At 32.4% G+C, this 25,872-nt stretch overlaps 1 protein-coding gene across 8 annotated transcripts in view; it reads right to left on the bottom strand.

Annotated features, from left to right (window-relative positions):
* Positions 1-25,872, bottom strand: part of PCDH11X (protocadherin 11 X-linked) — a gene marked incomplete at both ends in the record, with an annotated part of 677,500 nt that overhangs the window by 173,202 nt on the left and 478,426 nt on the right. For all 8 annotated transcript variants that reach the window (XM_082610668.1, XM_082610673.1, XM_082610669.1 and 5 more), the window contains one exon: positions 19,579-19,777. In XM_082610668.1, coding sequence (XP_082466794.1) covers positions 19,579-19,777 — 199 coding nt within the window. The remainder of the gene's footprint in view (positions 1-19,578; positions 19,778-25,872) is intronic.

The following is a 25,872-nucleotide window of genomic DNA, read 5'->3' as shown; positions in this document are numbered from 1 at the left end:
TAAGGACCAAATCTTCACTTAAGTTTAGCCATTGTTACTTTTTAACCCAATTTTTAACAAAGCATAATTTCAATATAATACATTCAATGTAACACAATTTTGTGAACCACAGAGTTTGAATTTGTTTGTATTTCAGAAATAAGGGAGAAAAACACTGCATAGAACTATTATTTCAACCAAATGGCACTCTCTCTCATTACTATCTACTTGCCAAATCTACACTATATTTCCATTAATATACATAATGTGGATGACTTATTCACCAACATGGAATTTATTCAAATAACAAAATAGTTATAGTAACAAGACAAACAGTGTTTTATAATTTGTATACCTCTTGATCTCAAAGCGATCAAAAGCAGGGGAAGTTTACCATTTTGCTGTGGTCTTTAAATAGAATGTCAAACCAAGTTCTAGCTTAAGTATTATGTGGTATGCTTGTGCCTATATGAGATAACTACTATTTAAAATTGTCCTCTGCTGAACTATGATGACATCAGGCGTATTATTGGATGATACATAATTTAATTCTAGAAAAGCATTTGGTATTGTAAATAGCATCTCTCAAATTGGTCCTTCATGATTAAAATAAGTATAGCCACAGTCAAAGAAAGTCATGCTAGCAAAATAAATTCTCCCAAAGTACTTTAAAACTCATTTCAAAGTAGCAAATGATGTCTTTCACCCTTAGTCCTCAGGAAATATATAATACACAACATATCAGTGTAATGTTGACATTTCCCAGCTTAAATTGTATTGCCCTAAGTATAACTAGCCAGATATCTTTTTAAAAATATTTTAACGTTAAACATGCTTTTCTATAGATAAAATCTATATAGATTTATATAAAATATAATCCTGTTAAGAATAGTGATAAAAAAGGCATTTCTCGGTGTGATGAACTGGGAGATTGGGATTGACATATATACACTAATATGTATAAAATGTATAACTAATAAGAACCTGCTGTATAAAAAAGTAAGTAAGGGCTTCCCTAGTGGTGCAGTGGTTGGGAGTCTGCCTGCTGATGCAGGGGATACTGGTTCGTGCCCCGTTCTAGGGGGATCCCACATGCTGTGGAGCGGCTGGTCCTGTGAGCCATGGCCGCTGAGCCTGTGTGTCCGGAGCCTGTGCTCCACAATGGGAGAGGCCACAACAGTGAGAGGCCCGTGTACCGCAAAAAAAAAAAAAAAAAGAAAAAAAAAAGTAAATAAAATTAAATTTTAAAAAAGGCATTTCTCATCATTAAATGCGTTCTAGTAAACTACAGCAAACACTAACATTTTGGGTGTTTCTTCTGCCTTCTGTGTGAGTTAAATAATGCAAATTAATTTCTATGCATACAGCTTTATGTAACTGAGAAATCTGAGAATCTACTTTTTAAAAACTGTAGAAATTGGTAAAAATCCAATATGTTGCAAAGTAATAATGATAAAGGGAACATTTTTATAGCTGAAATTAATATTCTGATGAACACATGTTAAAACATGCTAAGATGTTCTGTCTCACTCATAAATATGGAAAATTACATCCAGACATCAATGAAACATATTTTTCATATATCATTTTGGCAAAATTAAAACATACTAATAATATCCAGTGTTTGCAAGAGTGTGGGAAAGAGCAAACACATACAGACTTTGGGGTATTGTAAATGTTTTCCACTGCTTATGTGATTTGATCTTGAAAACAATCCAGTGGGGTAGGTATTAACATTATACACGTTTATACAAAGGAGGAAACGATAGAACTTGAGTATGCAACTTCCTCAAAGTCACAACCAAACATCATCCTATAATGCACATCTTTATTCTTTATAGGAAGTGTTGGGGCAATAACAGAATATTATTTGCATGCATTGAAAGCTCCTCTAACACAACAAATCATTTGTGTCCTTTAAAATTCTTCAGTTTTGTGTTTTCTTAGACAAAATGGCAGAGGCCAGAGCTGGCTATATTATATGAAGTTAAGTCCATTCTTCAATATCTACCTACCTCACAAATTCACTGGATAGAGTGGTAGAATTTAGTGATTAATTTTAAAGACCAACCTATGGCCTAGCTACTCACCTTTTTACTTAAACTCTGCTAGAGAAAGAGTTCCTGAGATATGTAAGCAGGAAGACTGGAAGTTGTAATCCACTTGCAACTCTGCTTATTTTTTCCCTTAAATAAAAGCTTTCTCTTTAGAAGAAAAATAAGGTTCCTATTCCTATACATACAACTTTAAGATAAATAACAAATGGTATTATATTTTTACTATAGATTAAAACTTGAAGGTATACTAAGGCTAAATCTCATATATATATTTTTTGTTAATTAGCTAGGAGAGTATATACAATTGAAGTTTTCATTCTACATCTCCATGTGATCCAGCTAAAGACAACTTCTTTATATAGGTAATTTGAACATAAATGAGGGTAGATTGAAAGCCCATTCATTTATTTCTGAGGATGGTGAAATGCGTAAGAGTTTTAAAATCTGGTTCTATTTTCTTTCATATCTTTTGATTGTTCTTAAAGTAGAAATATAGTTTTGTTAGATTTTTGATTTAAGTATTAGTAAAAGTAAGTTAGGTCAATTAGAAAATGTACAATATCACATGGCATTTAAAATTTATTTTTAGCAAAAGGAATTATGCCTTTAATATTAAACTGTGAAACTTTAGTGAAGCCTTCTTATTTAAATTCTGCCAGTATTTCCATTGTGCAGAATTAATTACAATCATCATCTTAAACATAAGCTAGTGATTCAAATCAAATGAATTAGTCCTATTTACGATTTTTGAAAATTATGGCTCAAACCAGGAAAAGTAAATCCTACAAAAGAAAGGTGAAAATGTGAGTCACTTTGATTTTTTGGTTAGATTTTATCTAGAGACAAAGCTTAGCTTATCATCGAGTCTTCTGTTTTCCTGATTGCAATCTCATTTAACTTGCCCTTGATAAGACATGTTTGTAGTGACCTCCAGCTTGTTAAATATTCAGCAGAAAGTTTATGGACTTTCCCACAATCTTAATTAAAAGGTTTTTGGAAAACTAAATGCTGAAACAAGAACATTATTTGAAAAGCAACTTGAGTGCTCCATGCTGATTTCAGTTTCACTAATAGTACTTATAATCAGCAGTCACTGGCATAAGATGAGGCCAGAGGTAAAATATGGAAAATCAACCTTTCTCTTCTTATGAGTTACTGTAATAGCAGGCTAAATGAGGTATTTACAACCTGATTTAGCAAGCAGAAGAGATTTATTTTTAAACTCATGGGAGGAATGCATGAAGTGACTTACAAGTTCACATTCTACAAAATAAATAGCAAGTATATATCCCACCCATATATCTGAACATGCATGTAAACAGATACTCACGTAGGTACTCAAATACAAACAACAATCTATGATGTTTTGAAACAAAATAAATAGGAAGTTTTTAGTTTTTAACGTTGAAGATCTAGATGTAAATTAATAATTCAGACTGATTTGAGTTCGTATGAAACCCAGGGAAATTTCTAAGATAGGAGGAAGCTTCATTTTCTCAAGACAGACAGTAATCCTCTGCCTAAATGTCTAAGTCATCTTTACCTTAAATTGGATAAAAATGGACTTGTTATATTTTATTAGTAATTTATGGTTTATCATTTCTTCAGTGTATTACTTTGTTCTGGAAGCTATTATCAGTAACTAAAAGGCATTGTAGTAAGATTTCCTGGATTTAAATGCACTATTCACCTTTAATTATAATCTATAAAAATCTAGTACATTTAGTTTTCAACCTGCTGTTTTGTTTTGTTGTTATATGTATAAAATAAATTACTAAAATCATTCATCATCATTATATCTCTCCCTTTGATAAATGCTTAGATTGGGAAAAGGGATCTAGAAGCTCAAAAGGAAATTTAGTTTCTATACAATGTTCAAAAAATAGAAGTGAACACTATAGCTTGATCTTCTTAAGGTATATTTCAGCTATGATTTTTATTTCCTTTATTTATCCTCCCTTTTAAAAGTGAGCTTCCTACCCAAGGTATTTATTTCTTACATTATTTATGAGTGATATTTGTCAGGTAGGTTTTAATGTAAAACTTGCCACTAATTTTCAATGGAGTTAAAAAATAAGCAGAAGGGAAACAAAACTTACAGATAATGACATTTAAGGCATTATTAGTATTTTTTGAAAATCATATGAAATATCATTCCGTGATCATCCCTACAAGTAATGTTGACATCAGAAGTAAGCCATGATCTCAGAGAAAAAGTGACTTTGTTGTTTAATATTGAGTTATCAGAAATAATGATAGTCTAGCTATCATTCTATAATGCAAATTTAAAAATGGAAGATATTATATCAAACTAAAATTTCTTTACAAACTTAAAGAACCTACCATCATTTCTATTGAAAATTTCATAGTGCTCTGGGTTTTAAACATGATGGACTGTGTAACCTGGGTTAAAGTCCCAAAACTTTTAAGTACATAACTTACAAATAATCCATTAAACCAAAGTCATGAGAATGGTTGCAACCTCTGTATTAGTCTTCGGATGGTAAGTATTAAGAGTATGAGAAATTGTGCTTAAAACTCTATCAAGAATTCACCATACCTTCATCATATTAATGGCCTGAGAACAAAATACAAGTTCTTTGGAGCATATTGTGTTACTTTTCTTAGAAACAATACTTTAATGGATTTTAAGATATTTTAAAGTGATTTGGCTTCAGGGTTATGTCAGGGTTATGTCAGTTATGTAAATAAGTCTCTAATATATTATTTCCATGGGCCCTTAAGAACTTTGTGAGTCAATGCAGAAATAACACAACATACACAGCATAATTTAATATATATATATATATATATATATATATATATATATATATACATATATATATGTGTGTGTGTGTGTGTGTGTATTTGTGTTATGTAAATAGAGTACCTAATTGTTCCCAGTGAGAGCCTATGTTCACATAAGTTTATTCTTTACTTTCTCTTACCTGTACTATATCTTCCAACAAAAACATAATCATTATTACTAGACCTGTGCTGAATGAAACAAGTCTTTTCATAGTATATTAAAAAAGAAAGCAGTGTGTAATTAGCTTTGTCTTTAACTACATACATCTTCCCTTCCCACCCAAATGAAATCTAATGAAAATCTCTTTTCACCAACCCGCAAGTGAGAGGTAAGGCTTATCATTAACCCATAAAAAGTATAAGCCCTCATCAGGTTTACAGGGAGAAAAAATATTTTTTATCCCAACATTTGGTTAGATGATACTTTCTCCAACCAATGAAAGAAAATACTGAAAGATGATATATATGTGTCTGCTTTGGCAAATGTCTGAAATTGTAAACACATATAAAAGAAGAAATGCAGTAAAATCAGTTGAAAAAACAATGTTAATTGTTCATCTTGTATTTGCCTATGAAGCAATTGTGAAATTTTGTGTTAAGATCTAAGGAAAGCTGTGTGGTCAAAACATCCACAGAAAAAGCCATAAAAGCCTTAGGTTTTTCTGATAAGATAGTGGGCAACAGTGGAATGGTGTGCTTCAGGAGCCAATTCTATATGGCAGATAATAGATGTAGACTATTTATTTAACATTTCACCAACAACTACTCCCTCTATTTTTAAAGCAACACAAAACAGAGTGTCACCTGTATTTGTAAATAAATTAAATAGTTCATGAAAAATAACAGTTTCTTCAGATTAAGTTATGCTGTAAAATGTTAAAATGGAAAAATAAATATTTCTCAAATTCTAATGATTCTCCTTAGGTAATACTTTCTACTGCAAGCACCTTACATTTTATCAGAATTCTCTATGAAATTTTCTATCTCCCTAAATTTATACATGATTGATTCAGTACCTATGAATCATCAACAATAAACCGACATGTATAGTAGAATACTTTAATGATATTTTAATAAAAATGTTTTGTTGCTGCCTGTGATCACTGAAAATATTTTCTTTATTTTCTCTAATATTTCCTAAAGTTATATCATACCTACTGGTCTACTAGAATTTCCCTTAAGGCTTAACCTGGGTAAGATATTCTCCTAAGTATTTAGCTGGTGAATTTTTGAGGTATTTAAAGTTTTCACCCCATGTTGAAGTTATTATATTTTTAACACTGCACACTATTTTGTTAGCTAAAAAAGAAAATTAAAATTCAATCCTTTGTGATGAATAACAGGTATTAGTGTTAGTTATTATCCAACATTAAAAAATTAAGGTAATGTAACAGAAAAAAGAGAATTTTTAAATTGCCACCTAAGCAGAATATAATATTGTGTATGGGAAAATTGAACAACCAAATTATAGACTCATTCCAAGCCTGCTATTTTACATATATGTGACATGGACCTAAAGAGAATAACTGACCTCTTTAAGGACACAGAATTATTGACAGACTCTATATCTCAGTCCCCCTTATCCCTAACCTTGTTCTTTCCATGCCTATACAAGTAGACATGTATCTATTAATTTGATAACAAAATTATTCTTTCCTTCAAAAACAGGAAGGAGTAACTGAAAGAGGACACTAAGGATTATTAATTCATGTATCATGTATCTAAGGGCCATTTACTTTTCCATGCAAATGAGTATTTCCCTTAAAAAACATTTCTATATTTGCTTAAGGACATAGACTCAAGAAAGAGGCATTATCATTTGATCTACAGTAATTTGTCAAAGCCGCAAATCATTGTTTCAATAACTTTCACACATGCCTAACACTATCTTCATTAGATAATTACTCATTATAAACCAGCACAAGCTGAAGTCTTGATAGGGCATTCAGTGTTCCAGATATACAGACGTTTCTTTACTTATATCAAAATAAAATACTTTAAAATAAATTTCATTGATTAAAAACATATTTTTGTGCTCACCTATGCCTTTTTTTAAAGAAATAACATTTTGCCATGAGTTTACTTGCAATAAATCACCTTAAAATATTCCAATAAAATGGCTTGGTCTCATATAATACAGGCATTGCACAGAGCATTTAAGAAACATGATTTACAATGAAATGCTTTTTTAATGGAGCAAAAACATGGGGCTGCCATATTCATGCAATAAAAACATAATATTAAAGATGTTTTTTGTCTCTGAAAAGGTGGGAAGTTATAAAAATGGCAAGTATTATTTTTATTTCTTCCTGCTCAGAGTAAGTTAGTTTGCTTTATCTTCAGTATGTTCAATCCTCACCCTGGGGAGGAATATTTATTTGCACTTATGCCTATGGAGTGTGAGGGTAAGCCTGATTTACAAATCAGCAGTAACATATTCTCCATTTACCCCTTCTAACATATCAATCTACCCACTTACAAAAAAGAGTATACACTCTGTAAATTTCAACATGAACATTTTACTTTTGACTGTATGATTATTATTGCTGCTGCTGCTGCTGCTCTTGTTGATAGGATCCTAAACTATTCATTTCTGGGAAAAGTTCTAATAGTTAATTTGAAAATTCTAAAACAATTTGAAATAAAATCATTAATATATTTTAAACTCTGTGAAGTTTTAATTCAAATAAGTAACAATTTTGAATATAATTTGGCTTTCTTTGATTTCTACTGTGGAATAGAAAAAGCCATATACCATGAAAGATGGAAACACATCTGCCTACAATTTCCCTCAGCGTCTATATTCAGAAAGCATCATGCATACTAAAAACACAGACTTCCTTTCATTTTATGTCCATTAGACTCGAGGTATAGAGCCTCCTAAAACAAACTAGGAGGGGGAGAGTACGGAGAAAGATTGCAAAGAAAATGAATGATAATAATAAACCACAATGTAAGAACAAATGATCAGTCAATAATTCTTCACTCTTTCGAACTAAACTAGGATATATTAGTGAGTAATGAGGTAAAGAAAGAAATAAAACTCACACATAATCAGCAGTTACTCAAAGTTCCTATCAGATAATATATCCACATTGAATTGCTAAGCAAATATGCCTTCTCAAAACTATTAGGAGTTTAACAACAGGACATTTCCTTTTTATGATTCAATAGGCATACACAAAAAACAGAATCTTCTGGATACATGCAAAAGTAGTCAAATAAAACAGTCCAGCACCCCACATTCAATAGGAAACTTATCTGTCTCTTTGCATTTACTTTGTGTCACTTTCTCGACTTCTTTATTCATCTTCCCCATTCTGATAATAGTTCACAGAAATCAGACCATCAACGCGAGCAATGATCCAGAAGGATTCTTAATCAGCTTGTGTGTAATGGGAAGCTTAATGACTTCACGTGCACATAAGATGTTTGCTGAGTCGATTAGTTGACTGTGCAGCTAGTGCTCTACTTTGCTAATGCCCTCTCTGCCCTGTTGTTCTGATAAGTTTCCCAGAAATAGAGAGCCTGTATAAAGCTGCACACCTAGAATAAAAAGAGCACTTATCCTCACCTAGATGACATGGCGACATATAAATAAAATGTATTGTTTTTCAAATTGGAATTGTCAAAAAAATAAAATGTGTGCACTTGTGTGTGCATGTGTGTGTGTGTACCTATGTGTGTATGAAGAGACAGTAAGGAAAGACAATCTTTTGTTTGAAGAACCACGTAAGTATATACTAACACTTCAAAACTATCTAGAAGGCTTTTCTACACTTCGGTACAAGATTTATCCCAAAGTATATACAATATAAACTCCAATACAGTAAATTTTGATATTTCTTAAAATATAACAGAACCTCCACTGAGGCTTTATCACAGATCATCATGAGTTATTTTAATGCCTTAACTCATCATGGCTAATTGTTGCACTGCTCTCTCTCATCTCTATTTTGGTCAGCTACTCAACACATTTGTTAGAACTTTGCTAATCAAAGTGAGGTTCCCAGACTAACAGGATCGACATTGTCTGGGGACTTGTTAGAAATGCAGAACCTCAGTTTCCCACATCAGACTACTGTGTCTACATTTTAACAAGATCTCCAGGTGGTATGTGTGCATGAAACTTTGGAAAGCACTGTGTGAGAATATGCATTACCCCAAGAAAAAATTCTGTAAAATGCTTTAAGTATATGTATATACTCAGATACATGTGCACACACTCCTTTAATACAACAATGCTGTGAGACAGCTGTTATCATTGCCATTTTAAAAATTAGGAAAACTGAGTCACAGGGAACTTAAATTTCTTGTCAAATGTCATATTGCTAGTGAGTTGCAGGACTGAGTCTAATCAAGTAGTCTGGCCCCATCCCATTAGAATGCTTCTCTTCATAACTAATTATTTAATCATACATATTACAACAGCAGCTAGGCTCACTTGTAGACATGAGACTAAAACAGAAATGGGAGAAGAAAAAACATATCTGCACTTCATCTTAATGTATTTTTTTTAATCTTCTGAGAGTTAAAATTCTTCAATTTTGGGAAAAAAACTATCTGGGAGTGGGCAAAAAAGAAATCAATGTCTTTTAAAATCAAAGTCTCTTAAGGTCTTAGCTTGAATTTGCTCCAATATTTCTTTCTTTTTGCAAAAATAGTATTGCTGAAACAGCTCAGAAAACTCAGTTTAAAATGTGTGATTAATTTTACCTATGCCGTGGTCTTTCACTCTCTGTCCTAAAAGCAATCTGCTTTTTTCCTATATTGAGTGATAATGTATAGACAGATTCACTTCAGACTATTGGGTATTATGGGATCTTTCTAGATGAAAGTTTTTTTTTTACTTAGCCACAGTTCATATCCTTTGAAACCCTGAGGGGATATTTCAAAGAGTTACATGGGTATTGAATTGGGTTCAGTGTGTTTAAGATCTTTCCTCATGATATTTGGATTTCAGATATTATATTTTGGAAGCTAAGCTGTTCTGCAAAAAGGTAATGGCTAGTTCTTTCAGAAGGGAAGTCTTAATAGTTCAATATGATGGGACTTTTAATCGGAATTTCAATATTTGGATTTACTTCTGGTTGAATCCCCAAATTCCAATTTTCTACTTGAATAAAAACAGATACCTGTGTGAAGTTTTTTGATATATCCTGTTCTCCTGTCCAATTCAACTCAGAATCAGCACTGGAGAAGAGGACACAACATTAGAAAACATTAGTATTGCAATGTTTGCAATAGTTCTAAACTTGTAAAACTACATTTTATAGAAAATGATCTATAGGAAAAAAGCAAACAGAAACAGCTCAATAAAAAGCATGATAATCCAACAATTGAAAAGACCTTTGGTGCATTCATATTTCAAAAACATCTCAGATGAGTACCGCATCCTTGTAACTAGAGTTTGAATTAAGCAAAGAATCCCTGAATTTCTTGTTAATATTTAATTTAGTCATATAATTTGCTAAAGATTAATTTGCTACATTTTTTAAAATGACTTAGACAACATGTACATGCCTCTGTAAAATTGGCTTCTCCTTCAAATCAAAGCCAAGAAGTATTTATGCATTATGAGAACACACGTTTTGGAAAGAGATAAGCAGGGTGTAGTTGAATAGAACCATCAATTAAGAAGGAATTGTGCAATTCAGTTTTGGATTACTTTCCATGCATAGATCTACGTGTAAGTAAATCTGATCTGACCCCAACCCTGGAAAACTAGGCCATTAAAACAAAAATGATAATGTGCCAGTGAGCCTTGTGCTACACTGCTGATGAGCCAAAGAATAGGAGTAGAATATCAAAAAGTCAAATGAAAATCATCCTTTTTTACATGCTTAGATAATTTTGAGCTGTAAAAATAATGCTATTTGTAAGACCAAAAAGTATTTTTCTCAAAATATATATATATTTTTTAATTTCAACGTGATTTTCTCAATGCAGAGGATTAACTTCCATGTCATCAATTTAGTATAAATAAAAGCAAACATACTTTCTAGGTAAGACAAACTTCTTCACATAGTTTAAAAGTTCGAACAGAAGACAGCTGCTTTATAACTCTAAAAGTTATCACGCCTTTATCTCCAGTTCTGATCAGTGTCCATAAAAGAGTATTATAATGTTTTCTCCAATATTTTTACTATACGGAACACTATTAACTCAGTAGACTTGAGTCTATCACAATCACTTCCCTGTTAATTATAACTTCAACATTCTGCTAAGAAATTGAAGTAGGATAGAATGACAGGAATTTCAGAATGGAGGAAGAGTTGAGTTTTCAGCAGAAAGGATGAGGGATATGTTCACATATTCATTCTGTTTCACCCCCCTGAGATTCTTTTTACGTACGGTTCACCCTATTCAGAGGAAATTAACTTTGTACAATTCATTTTTAATCCCAATTTGCTCTGTAAGTAGTATGCACACACACACACGTGCGCACACACACACAGTCAAATATTTATGTATGTTAGATAATCATAGTAAAGATTAGCTAGCTTTCCTGACATAGCAATCATTAAGATTCAGCATGTTTGCAATTTTCCCTATAAAACTTTCATTGGTTAGCACTAATAGTAATTTTAGAAATGATCAGTCCATATTGCTCAGTTGCCTTTCAGTTGTATAACATGCTAAATGGGAACCATTTTAAAATTTTAATACAAGGCCTCATCACATATATAAAAAAATTTCCATATGGATATATTATAACATTCCCCTTGAGGGATGGTAAATATTTAAATTTTATACTTGTCTGTTCTCAACAAGTTGCTTCATTTAAATTACAAAAAGTAGCTGCTTACCAACATTAGTGACTCTTCTTGTTTAGAACATGATAAACATTAAATCTTGGTTTAGGACATTAAGCTATTGCTTAAAAGGCTTAAATCTCAGTTCTCTCATTTGCATAATGAGGGAGTTGGACTAAATGGCATTAAGGTCCCTTAGAGCTCTGAAATTCAAAGATTATATAAATGGCAACATCTGAGCATGTACATTTTGCGATTTTAATTGTTACAAAATTATGACCCTAGAAGGGACATTAGAGATCAGTATAATCCCCTTATTTTTTAGCTAAGGAAAAGAAGATACAGTAAGGTTAAAATGCCTGTTCAAGGCCACATAGCTAGTTAATTGCAGTGTCTGAATTAGAACCCTATAATATGCAAAATGATGGCCTAAACGAGTTGATGTGCTGTGGTCTGTGGTAAAAATATTTCATGAATAGCAATTACAAAATGAAGTATTATAATAAAACTATTAGTCAACATCCAAATTTTTAAAAAGTATGATTTACATAGATACCTCAAAGTAATATTTAAAATCATCTGTTTTCTCATTGCTTTTGAGAGCTATACATATTACAGGAGAAGAAATTTCTGACAAAAAATATACTTTTAAAGGCTAATTTCATATATACTACTTAGAAGAACTTTTTAATGTAACCTACACATTTTTTCCAATATAAGATTGATAAAGTGCCAGATGATCATGTACTTTATTTTTATTTTACTGTAACTGGGACAAAAAATTACTAAGATTATTGATTAAAATAGGGAAAAATTTGGTTCAGCAAACACTGTCACTTCTATTCTCTATTGGGAATCTTCAACATTTGATAAAGATGTAAATTAACAAATTGCAGAAATCATGGTAAGATAGATCATCTATAATTATTCATTATTTAATGATTTCCTTGATATACTTACTAGTTGTTGAGTGTTCTGTTGATGCAAGCATTTATGAGAGTTGCAAGTTACTGTAAAATTTAAAAGTGTCATGGGGACAAAATATATTGCTATAGAGCTTCTCATTCATTAAAATTTATAAATTATTTTAAGACAATAAATTGGTATATGGCTAACACTACTAAATAGTCTAAGTCACCCAAAAGTTGCATCTTGCATGACTGATTGGATTATCTTTCAAAGAACTACAGAAAAGAACACATGGCAAATATTCTTGTCTTATAGGCAAAGTGAGAAGTAAGAGTAAGATAAAAGAAGCAGAAGAAAGACAGAAGAAGGTCATAAAAAGAATTGCCTCGTGGCTCATAAATAATAGAAATATAAATGTCAAATGAACTTTATTATGTGGTATAGGTAGCCTAATAAAAATCTAGACACAAAGGAAGGCTTATTGTGAAGAGAATGCCACCTATTCTCTGCCACTGAAGGTGGTTTTTCAAGCTTACTGACAGTCTAGACCTTATGGCATTGGCTTTCTATTGGCAGCTTGTGCCAAGCTCCTAGTGCTTGTCAGTTTCAAACAGAAAAGACAAGATAAGAGATTGCTTTACTTAGAGTGGCCTGCTTTTGACTGATAAGACTCTATCTAATCCATATTAGATTTAAGATACTAAAGATACACTCATCTTAAAGGCTGTCACCCAAATGGAATCCTGTAAATGTCTTCAAGTTTCCAAATTCAGAGGTATACTTTATCTTGATCCATTACTTTTGTGACACTTCTTTTTTCAACTATCTCTAGTATAAATCCTTCATTGACTTCACAAAGCCTAGATACTCCAAATGAGTTGTCAGTTTTCGATTGCTTTGTATGGTGATTGCATTTCCTGTATAGGAAAGTTAGATATGATAGGATAGTGCAGTAAGATTTGTTTCACCCATTTTCTTATTAAGATATATATTTTAACTTTCCTAAGTATGAAAAGAAAAAAAATTACTTTTCAAAATCATGTCAATTTAAGTGATAAAATTAATACAAATTACAGAGCATCTGCCACTAGATCACTGCTTATATCTGCCTAAGCTTATTTAGTATACAACCACTATCAAGTGTGCCTTATTCGTTCCCAAGCAATGGCAGACAGCTGAACTCTTGGGGGGAACCATTCTTTCTAATCTATTTATATATACTATTATTTATATAACACACCAGGGACTAAAATAAACTGGTAGGCACAGACAGTATTCATGACTGCAATGATTTTCCTGTGAGAATCAATAAAAGTGACTTCTTTGATAATACTGTTAGCTTAAAAATATATGACTCTATGTGAAGGTTTTTTTTTTTATTTCAATAGATGGATAAAGCTGAATGTTGTTGTCTATTGTCAAGGCAATGAAAATTAGCAGACATTTGTCATACCTTCAGAATCCAGGAGCCCTGAGCTCAGTCCCTTTCTCCAGGTGGGACAGAACAAACAGAATTGATAGTTGATAATGTCACTCCTTAGAAATACTGATTGATTTATCTTTCAAAATCCGTGACTTCAGGTTTGTTGAGCTGATTCAAATTATTTATTTATTTTACTTTTCCCTCCCTGGACTGACACTACTATACAGGCTAAGAATGAACACAGTTTAGGAAACTATCTTTCAAATACATAGCCAGCAGAGACAGAGTTGGCCTGGGTGGATAATTAACCTTTAAAAGGAGCATAACTTTTTTTTCTTAGTTTGAACGCATTTCCTGTTTGTTTCACATAATAATATTAACAAAATGATGCCATTCACTTTTTTTTTTTTTTTTTTTTTTGCGGTACACAGGCCTCTCATTGTTGTGGCCTCTCCCGTTGTGGAGCACAGGGTCTGGACGTGCAGGCCCAGCGGCCATGGCTCATGGACCCAGCCACTCTGTGGCATGTGGGATCTTCCCGGACCAGGGCACGAACCCGTGTCCCCTGCATCGGCAGGCAGACTCCCAACCACTGCACCGCCAGGGAAGCCCAGCCATTCACTTTTCTTTCTGTTGTGGTATGGGAATTGATGTGTAGCTTTGCTCAAAAATGCATTTAAAAAAACATCGGAGGATTTAGGAAGTCAAATTTGGCAACAAGCAAAAGTACCCAATTAACATTTATATGGGTAACATTTGCTGAATAATAGATTTAGATGATTTTCTGTGACATCTTTTGGAAAAGTAACGGCTACTGTCCCCTTAAACATATATACCATTATTATTCTTCTTTCTAATAAATTGAATGGTATTTTCTCATTGAATTTTTCAGATGAATAATTAACACAATACTAGTATATCAAATTTGCCTGAAAAAAAATGTTTGGGTAGTTTTATTTTGCCTTTAGCTAACTGACTCCTAATGTTCTTAATTATGAAGGGCTGGGATTTAATGATCCATTGTTAGGTAAGTCATAGTTTCATAGTATCATAGTTTTTGTCATTGTTGTTGTTGTTTTACCCAATTTCTGCATTTAGAATTAGATATTCAACTAATCAAACATTCAACTAATAATTACCGTGGTGTTATTAATGTCAACAGTCTCAGCAGAACAAGACAAAATTTGGCATTTCTCTGAGCAGTACTCTAGTCAGTCAAATTGGTCTCCCACTTTCTATACCAATTAATTAGATTACTTGTAGAGGATCAATCAAAACGTGTTGCCATAGGGGATATGGGAACATATGTATATGTATAACTGATTAAATTTGTTATAAAGCAAAAAAAAAAAAAGCAAAAAAAAAAACGTGTTGCCAGGAAAAGATTAATTATTCCCTTTTCTGTGAATTAATTAGTACAATGTTATAGTGCTAAGCAAACCTGATCTAGTGAAAGAAAAATGAATGCCAAAGAAATGTGTTTACCTGAGATATACTCTAGCAGAGAGATTTATCATTTTTTAAATTAATGAAAAAAATATATTTCTCTTTATTTTAAATGTAGCACTTCTTTAGCGCTAAATGCTCTTGGAATTCTTTTTTTTTCTTTTGCATCACAGAAATGAGTAAAGTAAAATAAAAACATTACAAAACATTTTTTTAAACGTTGATGAAATTTTACATGTATTTTGTTACTTTAAATTCAAATTTTAACCAATAGACCAACTATAACATTTTCAGAGAGAGTGACTTCGTGTGTGAAATGACCACATCCAATGAAGAGGTTTCAAAAAATTCAGATGATGTAATTTTGCAGTTGAAAATCAGTAAAGCACGGATTAAACAAAGTATTTTTTCCCTTTCACTTAGGAGGATTTTCTCTGAAAATAAACTGTTTCAGCTGGTAACCTGAAGACTGACTTGAATCTCTTTAGTAACTTTTTTTCACCATTTCTCTTCCAAAGAAACATGGATGTTATCTATGATCAGTCAAATTATAATATGCCAGCAGATCAATAGAAATTTAGAAGTAGTTACCCTTTTCACTCCAACTCGCCCATAGTGAGAGAATAGCACTGCATTCTCTATTTAAGGGGAAAAAACAAAACACACACACACACGCATTCTAACTTCATGCGTGGTAGACGTTGCTAATATTTCCATGTGTCTCAGAACTTAGTCTGAATTATAGTATCAGAGCGATGTTTTACAAAAGAAAGTTGGAAAGTATTTTTAAGTCTTCTCTTTGTAAATTATATTTTACTTGATGCTACTTGTAAATAAATATATATATGAACATAGGGCCATATGTAACTTAGTGTGTTTAGAGTAGTCCCAAGAGGACCACACTGTCCTCAGATCTGTCAATTAATACTATATCTTGATTTATAAAATTCTAGCAGTACACATTCATACTCTGTTGTCTGCTAGGGCCACAGTCTTGCGTGTCTCCACAAGATTCTTTGAAAATGCAAAGACATAACCTGTTACAGTATTCACAGTAACCCAGAAGTAAGCAATAATGCTATTTATCGGCTGGATTTCTGTTTGTTCATGTTTTCACCTAATTAAGCTAGCTTCAAAGAACAGGGTCCCTTTGAAATGGTACACATAATTTGATGGGGTTATGATGGGAAGAAAGCTCTGGGACATAGACTGTTAACCAAGGAAGAAAAAAACTGCATAGAATGGCATTCAGCGACCCTCATACCAAAGGCTAAAGTCAGGAGATGGCAATTGTGAAATTTAAAAATTAAAAAAGCCTTCAAGTGGAATGAGACAGAAAGTTTTATTAAACTTGTCTCTTGAAAGAGAAATAATTGGACTCAGTTTGCTTGTTTCTTCTTTATCTTAAAAAGGAAAGTTAATATTCTTGGCAAAAGACTCAGGAGAATGGATCGCATAATTTCTTTATCTAATCAGCAGATTTGTATCAACCTGAGAACTATATTTTAAACTAGTATTAATAAATGCCTCTAGCAAATTTTGGAGAAAATCTTATTCATAAAAGTTGTATTTCTATCTGTTTTTGTGAACTTACAAAGAATATTCAGAACTATATACTATTTTGAGCAATTCATTAGCAGAAAAGAAAGCAGGTTGAGGATGTAATGCATTTCAAAATATGAAATGAGAACTGCATAAATTAATTCTATTGCTTAAGGACAGCATTTATTTCCTCTAATGGTTTACATTCTTATTTGTAGTGGTATTGACTAACACTGCACATTATATTGGCATCTGCTCCATAACACAAAACCCATTATTATGTACTATTTCATAGCTATAGACCTTCTTTTTGAACAATCAGAGTACCTTATCATCTGTAGTAGCCTAAAGAGATTATTTTGCTATGGCAAATTTTGCATCAGCTATTTTTTTTCCTTCTTAATCAAAACAAAATACACATGTATATGTTAAAAATCCCACTAGTATGCCATATTAAGATAATAGAACTTTATTTAAAGTGAAATATTGTGCTTCTGCCCTTGTATTAAGGTCCTTTATTGTCCAAAATGGACAAAAATCTCTTGGAACCTTGTTTAGATGGAAGTTTCTGGTTCCGAGGTTGAGTAGGTAGCTAATATGGCTCATAGTAAAAATAAACTTTAAACATTAACCCATAAATATTGTTAGACTTATACAGAATGGATTTTTTTTTTTCTGTACGCAGGCCTCTCACTGTTGTGGCCTCTCCCGTTGCAGAGCACAGGCTCTGGCCGAGCAGGCTCAGCGACCATGGTGCACGGGTCCAGCCGCTCCGCAGCATGTGGGGTCTTCCCGAACCGGGGAACGAACCCGTGTCCCCTGCATCGGCAGGCTGACTCTCAACCACTGCGCCACCAGGGAAGCCCCTTAAATGTTTTATAATAGATTCTAACCCATACCAATTCTGCCCCTATTACTGTCAATAATACACCATCTTAGTCTTATTCAGCTTGAAAATTTATTTCAGGGTTAGATCCACACTGTGGATGCTTACTTTGATTTTATTCTTTAATTGTTGCTATACAATCCTCTAAGAAAGGGGTTTAATAACACATGTCATACACAAAGGAATCAATTCTCTCTAGTTTATAAAAATGATGCTTATTTCATCTATATATTTCTATCTGTTAACAAGGCAGTGATAAGCCTACAATTACAATAATAATTTATGAAGTAAAAAAGAAAAAAGATATCTTTGCTTAATGCATATTTGTAACTTATGACCATATTCTTATTAGAAATTGGCTCTGAGTTCATTATAGTAGAAGATATAGTCACAGCCATGCATTCCTACCAGAAGTCACTATATCATGTTATACATAAGTAAATGAAAGGTAGATTAGTATTGCATATTATGGAAGAAATTTTCATCCTCAGAATGAATGCTGATAAATTGTTTTAAGTATAAAATTAAATAAAGAGATAGATGTTTAGGACTTTCTGAATTTGGTGTCTAAAAAGTCTCTAAAATGTTTATATTGAAAACACCTTTAATATCCAGTGTCTACTTTTGCAGAGAGAAAAATTTTGTCATGCTGTCATTGGTTCTGTATGCTTAGTCTTAGATTACATTCTGGTCTTTAACCAATACATTTCCCTTATTTTTTTGAGTTTAGAAAATAGGGATTAAAATACAATGATGGGATAAATAAATAAATAAATACATAAATACATAAATAAAATACAATGATGGGGAAGCCATTTTGTTCTCAAAACTGGAGGTTTATTTAAATTATATATCCATACAATCCATAATGCTCAAAATATCTTACAAAATTTCTATTTTATATTTATTTTATATGTTATGTGGTCTCTTTTTTCTTCTTTTATTATACCTATGACTCTTCTCTATCACATATATGGTATGCTCTTTTGGACCTACACAGCTTTATGTGCATAAAACATATCTGAGGCAAATTATAATTCTTCAAATACAAGAATCTTCTGAGATATGTATAACCTTACCAAATTTTGTATTTCCCAAAATTATGAGGAAGTAGTGATGTTTAAGATACATGTTCAAGTTAATAAATTTAATGAACTCTATTTAGTATCAACTTCATGATCCTTTTCAAGAGTTCAACATCTTTGGATTGTGCAAAATATAGCCTTTAATACCTTCAGTCTGGAGACCAAATCTAAATGTTTTTCTAAACAGTAACATGGCTTAAGGCATGTGGTTTCAATACATTATTGAAAACCTCAGACCAATTCTTCTACCTTCGAGTCGGGATCTCTTATGTCCTCAAAAAAGAATTAATTGTCTATGATTCTTATCTCTATTAAAAATTAAAAATAACCTCTAGAAAATACTTTATATGAATTATAAAAATATTTTATCTGTACAGAAATAAATGAATAAAATAAACTGGCTGATCATATACATATAAATGCATATGTATGTATAGGTAAATGGAAATCTCTAGGTCTAAACAAAATGACTATTAAAATTTCATAGTAAATTTCAAAGTAGATGTGATCACATATTTCAAAAATGATAAACTGCTGCATATATGCCTTCCACCTAATTCTGTGTTTCTACCTTTTGAAAATGTGTTACTAACATAATTAAATGTTCAATGTTATTATGGCTACAGTTGTTTGATTTTCAAACACATTAAGCCCGTTTATACTGCAGGACTAGAAAGGTATCACTTACTGGATTCAGGATCAGAGTTGCCATCCCCTTCAGTGCGGTTGTTGGGTGCAGCATGATCAAAGTACTCCTCCTGAGGATAGCCAAGGGGCAAGGCATGGGATGTGCTGAGAAGGCTGCCTGTATCATGGTCTCCTAGTCCACCATCACTGCTGCTTTCCTGAGAGCCTTCTGGCAGGTGAAATGTGACACGTCGCTGGGACTGAAAAAAACAGAAAATTACAGGGTTTCAGCTATGATCTGAATAATTGCTTAATACATCCAATTTAGAAAATGTATTATTTCAGCTATCTAGTGAAGTCACATTAATATTATCTTGAGTTGTGAATGATTTCAGACTTTTGTGAATAGTCAGCTCTGTGTTCAAACCTGCTTTACCTGGCAGCAGAATTGCTTTTATTATATTTTTTAACAGGGCACATCCAGTTGCAAAATAAAAGTTAACTTGTTTGAAATCAAGAGGCTGTCACCCATATTGACATTTGAGCACATTGGGTATTCTGATCATCATTTGAACATGGATTTATTTAACTATAATTTGACAAGATTTCATTTTTTGAATAATAAGCTTGAATAAATATAATGAAAATTTACTGCTATATTTGTAAGATTCTGGTGGACAGAAACAGTAAATAATAATACAAATTTATTCAATCATGTAGGCTTATAAATTAAAATTACAAATCATCTTTTCAAAGAATCTTAGGGGCAAGATTTTGAATTGGAATTCATTTAAATCGATTCTACAGTCTAAACAATAAAATAATTACTTGGTATGGATAATTATAAAAGCAAACTATAGGGATCATCTCTGATAGTAATGATAGCAGAATAAAAAAACCTTATACATGCCAACATATAAAGATGAAGGATTTGGTTCATGACATCCAATAGTGTGGTAACTCCACCAGATGTAGCAGTAATTTTGTTTGCGGCATTGCTACATGTAGTAGCTAGTCTCTGAAGATAGCCCTGACAATGGACCTCACGTCTCAGTATTCAGACCCTTATGTAGTCTTCTATCACAATGAATATGGAGAGGCCCTGTGTAACCAAATCTCACAGTTTTTGCCTTGCTCCCTTAGAATACTCATTCAGGAAAATCAGCTGAGTTGAAAGTAGTCTGACTACTTGGAGAATGCCATACTGTGAGGAAGCTCAAGCTTCCCATGTGGAAAAACTCCATAAAAAGAAAGTACAATACAATAACCAGAGAGTCCCAGCTGCTCCAACCAATCGAGATCAGGTGCTAAATATGTATGTAAATAATCCATTCTGGACATTATAGCTTATGGCGTCCTTTGAGTTATCCATCCCAACCATCTCCAGATATTTGAGCCGTTCCATTTGAGATACCAGTCAATGTGAGCAGAGATAGCAATCTCTGCTGTGCACTACCTAAATTCCTGACCTAAAAAATGTTAAGTACAATTGATTTTTGTTTTATGCTCCAAAGATTAAGGATAGTTTGCTATGTAACAATAGATCAACTAAAACATTTAACTACTAGTAGCATGAAAGATGCAATTTAGAGATAATTATTTAGGAAATTTATACATATCAAAGGGTACATGTAATTAGGTACTAGACATTTCCATGACAGAGCGCATATACTTTCACAAGTTCAGGCTTGACAGTCAGCCATTTCTTCAGATGTTGATATTGCTATAGACTGTATGTTTGTGTCCTCTCAAAATTCATATGTTGAAACCTAATTCGCAACATAATAGCATTTGGAGGTGGGGTCTTTGGGTAGTGATTAGGTTACGAGGATGGAGCCCTCATTAATGGGATTAGTGTCCTTATAAAAGCAGCCCAAGAGACCTCCCTCTCCCCTTCTGCCATGTGAGGACACAGTGAGCTAATTTTGTCAGTCCAGCAAAGCTGCATTTGACTGTTCTTTCTCTAAGAAGTCATAAGCTCATTTAGTTATAGGTTAAACCTCATTTAATTCCAAAAATTACTTATAGTTGTGAATATGTTTTCAGTCACTTCAAGTAAGATATAAGCATTTATGCTCACAAACCTTTTAAAAATTCAAGAACTGGAAAAACAGAATTTTAAAACGCCTGAAACATTATATTGTAGACATTTATCAACAGTCTGTTATTGTATGTAACTTAAAGTCAAAATAATACTTAACACTTAAATTTAAAAGTCACTGTATATAAAAAAAGCCATTTAAGCATGAAACTAATTTACAGTTGTTCTACCACAATGTATAACTGTTAAGAAGTATTTTTTCTATTAAGATATAAGTCAGATATTTCAAGTATTTTTATCATTTAGCTTTTTTAAAGTATTAGACCTAGATAAAAGAATCTATATATAGGAAAATGATTACTTCTGACAAAAATAAATGAATCCAGAATTTAACATGTGCTAGTTAAGCATGGAGTCATATACCATAACAGAATTAAAATTGCCAGTGAATAGAAGATAAAATTCTATCAAATGATAGAAGTAGGACATATATATATATTACTTCCAGATGTAAGAGAAATGGAGTTTTATGTTCAATTGCTAATCTACAAGAAAAGAAGAAGGCAATTTAAGTCAAAAAGATATCCCATCCTATAACACCTGTAACTAGTAACAACTAAAATCCCTTGCAAAGGAATGCCCTAGAGTGAATCTGTAATTAACCAGGTCACATACTGACTCCCAACTCTCCTGATACTCATAAATTGAATCCCCTTAAGGGTACATAAGAGGGAATAAATGGGTTGGTAAGGACTCCCTTTAGTGAACACAACTTTTTTTTGTCCTTTCCTGAATGCCCGTAAAACACCACAAGCACCAGCATCCTGTTCCTGAAATGCAGTTCTTATACGTGACATTACATATACACCTTTGAGATTTCAAACAGTCATATTAATAAACTCTCTTGTCTATATTAACTTTAACAAATATCAGAATGTTTCAAGTGGAAACCAAGGTATGTTGTTTGGTCATTAATGGCTCTATATCATTTTAAAATAGTCTGAAGTTCAACTGCATACTGAGCATTTGATTTCTTTCTCAATTCACAGTTTCAAAGTTTACAGTCTAAAGCATTTTTCTTACCTATTTCTATAATCCATAGAAGGCATTCAAATATCATTGATTAAATGTAATATTCTATTTCTTTATTCAGTGAATTCACAAGAGGCTCTTTATTGGTGCATGGGTGATTAACTAAGTTGTCCATCATTTTATAAAATCTCCATGAAATAGTTCCTTAGGTGAATTTGTTAGAATTTAATTTTTAAGAAATTGTTTCAAAAGCCTTCTGAAAATTTAATTTTTAATGGGAAAAGAAACAGCTAACTATTTTTTTCCTAGGGTTACTTTAATGATTCCTACTTAAGCTTGCATTTTGCAATTTGTGACACTTCTAGATAGAACTGAACATAAAATAATTATATGAACTTAACAATTTATGAATCCTTTGTAGCAAATTTTGACAATCTGGTTTAACTCATTTGCCCTTTACTTTTTAATGGATGAATCCTTAATCTCTGATGGCACTTTTCTGCTCAGATTCATAATACGGAGGTATTCAAAATACAGAGGTATTTTTCTTATCCAGTGTATTTAGAAATATTAACTATTTCATGAAAATCATTTCTTAAGTCTCTCAAAGAGAAGACTAAATAATTCCCTTTTTTCAAGTGTTGACAATGATTACTGTGCAGTATAAAAGATCTATTACGTTAATGACCATGTCATAATTTGTCTGTCTGCTACTCTTCTAGGAAGCTGTGGCATTCAAATTAAAGCAATCTATTGATTGCAATGGTGCCTTTACAGGATGTAAACAAATCCTGGATTATTCATGAATAAATGTCTGTACTGAAAGGCTAGTTATTTTTCTGCCAGTAAGAGAAAAATCGACAGAGAGCCTCTCCTTATAATCTACATGCCTTCTTTTTAGCTCAAATCAATCAAAATTCCAAAATGTATGAATTCTCAGAAATAATATTGGTGTCACCTAGATGAATCATTTACAGGCAAACTATCAAATTCCCAACATTCTTGTGTCCATTATACCTCATGAAGGCATAATTACATACTAAATATCAGGTGAATATTGTTACATTTCCATAACATGACGTAAGTGGCATTTTAGAAAGGTTAATCTGGCAGCAAAGAGGCTGCATACAGATAGGTCAGCCTGTGAATCTCATTATTGAATGCTTGAGTATCATGTTCTAGAGGGCTCATTAGAATTACCTGTCAAAGTTTTCAAACTAATCATACATCCTTGCATTCCCCCTGACTCCAATTCTAATATAACTTGACCCAGTCTACCTTAGATTCACTGCCAACACCAGGAACTCTGATTAGAAAGGGTAATCATAGGTAGGGTTATTATTTTTTAAAGATTACCATATGCAAGAGTGTTATTGATTCATATATAAAACATTCTTGATATCAAATTAACACAGTTTAAGCTTCTGAGCTCCCATATTCTATAATAATCAACAGCTTCATTCTGAGTGTCAGAGGTAATCTGCATTTTCCAATGGGTCCTGCCTCTTTACAAAATAATTTATAATTACTCAATATATTATAAAGTTAAATGTGAAAATTGTTAGAAATTCAACTTGAAATTTTCACCAGCATTACGTGGTCAACACATATATCTCACTTGCTGCTCATAATTCCCAGTGTAAAAACTCCAAGATGGCATATTTTATAGTAGTCCTTTACTATTTGACCCTATACTTGTAGTCATAAAACCTCCTACGTTTCCAACTCAAGTCATCTTGCAGGATATATCAGTTCTCCTGATTGTTTTTTCAGGGTTCCATTGCATAAAATTTGAAAGGTCTGTATAATTTCTCATTTTCCCTTTCACATTATGTTCCTGAAATGTTTACCCTTCAAGGCTTTTATTTTTTTAATAGCATAACTTATTACTAGCATATGCAGGAAGTTCTTCATGATCTTCTCCAGAATCAGATCTTCTCTTAGCTCTATTTTACCATGAATTTTTTTCATGGCACTTGGTAATTTTTTAAATTTTATTTTATTTATTTAATTTTTGGCAATTGTCAGACATATTCATTTGATAGTCAGAAGACTACATGGCATTTCTTGAGGGCATCTTTCCTTGAGTCATGAATCATTTCAGCTTAATCAAAATGGAAATAGTCTATTTGTAGATAGGTACCATGATGAATTGTTAAATTGGCAATTGGCAGAGTTTTGTGAATTTGAATCTACAAATGTTTGAGAAACTACAATTGTGTGACTAACAATGAAAATAGAACAAAACTGAAACTTAACATGCTTTGAAACTGGCATGTGTACAAAAATTAAAACCAGATATTAAAATTGAAACCAGGCCATTATGATGGTCTCTAAGACAAAACCCAAGTATCAATTTAAAAAAAAAAATAGATGAAACATCTCTACATTTTTTTTGGTGCTAAACACATGTAGATTTAGTGACTTACATTTAAATATATAAATCATCATAGGACTTTCATTGTCCAGAAGCAGTTATCTGGTAACCTCAAACTATTCAAAAAACAGTCATGCCAGGAAGTAAGAAAGACAAAAAAAAAAAAAAAGGCAAGTGAATTGCTAAAGTATTTAACAGGTAAGTTCATGCTCAGAATCATGTCTGCCTTACTCTGCTTTTTTATTTAACTTTAATATCTTTGATTATTTGATTCTCCAGCTCAAAATGTAATAGAACTCTTGGTAGCTGCTGGAAATAAAAACATTGACAGAAGGAGAAATTTCCACCAATTATTACTAGATCTGTCTTCTGTAGCTATATAGAATAAGTGTGATTCTTGTACATGACAAGACTTCCAGTGTTTGAAGATAGTTAAGCCTCATCTACTAATATTCCTATTCCAAGCTAAAATCTCCAACTTAATTTGGCATCTGTAGAGGAGCAGTATTTGCCACACTGAAATATGTCTCTTTGGCATATTAATATTTTTAAGCCAGTTCTTTTCTAAGCAGTAGACACGGGAAAAACTGAAAACCAAGTAGGAGTTACCCTTTTATAAGAAACATTTACATTTGTAAGGGAAATCTCCATTTGTAATGGTATGTCCCTCCCTGTACGTGGAAAAGAAGGAGGACTAAATCTTTAGAAACTCTTATTAATGGAGAATTCAATGACTTAAATTTGCATAACAACCTTACTCTTGTTTACTGTGCTGTGCTTGGTCATCTCCCATTACTGTCTCTCTCCCATCCAACATCCTCTTTTGTCTTTAGCTGGAGATGGTATTTAAGGTAAGGGCTGCAGCCATTTTGGCAAGTTACTCAGTTCTTCTGAGTCTCTCACAT

The sequence above is a fragment of the Mesoplodon mirus genome (assembly GCF_964341445.2).
Source record: "Mesoplodon mirus genome assembly, chromosome: X".
NCBI classification, from domain to species: domain Eukaryota; kingdom Metazoa; phylum Chordata; class Mammalia; order Artiodactyla; family Ziphiidae; genus Mesoplodon; species Mesoplodon mirus.
This window is presented reverse-complemented; position numbering and strand designations above follow the sequence as displayed.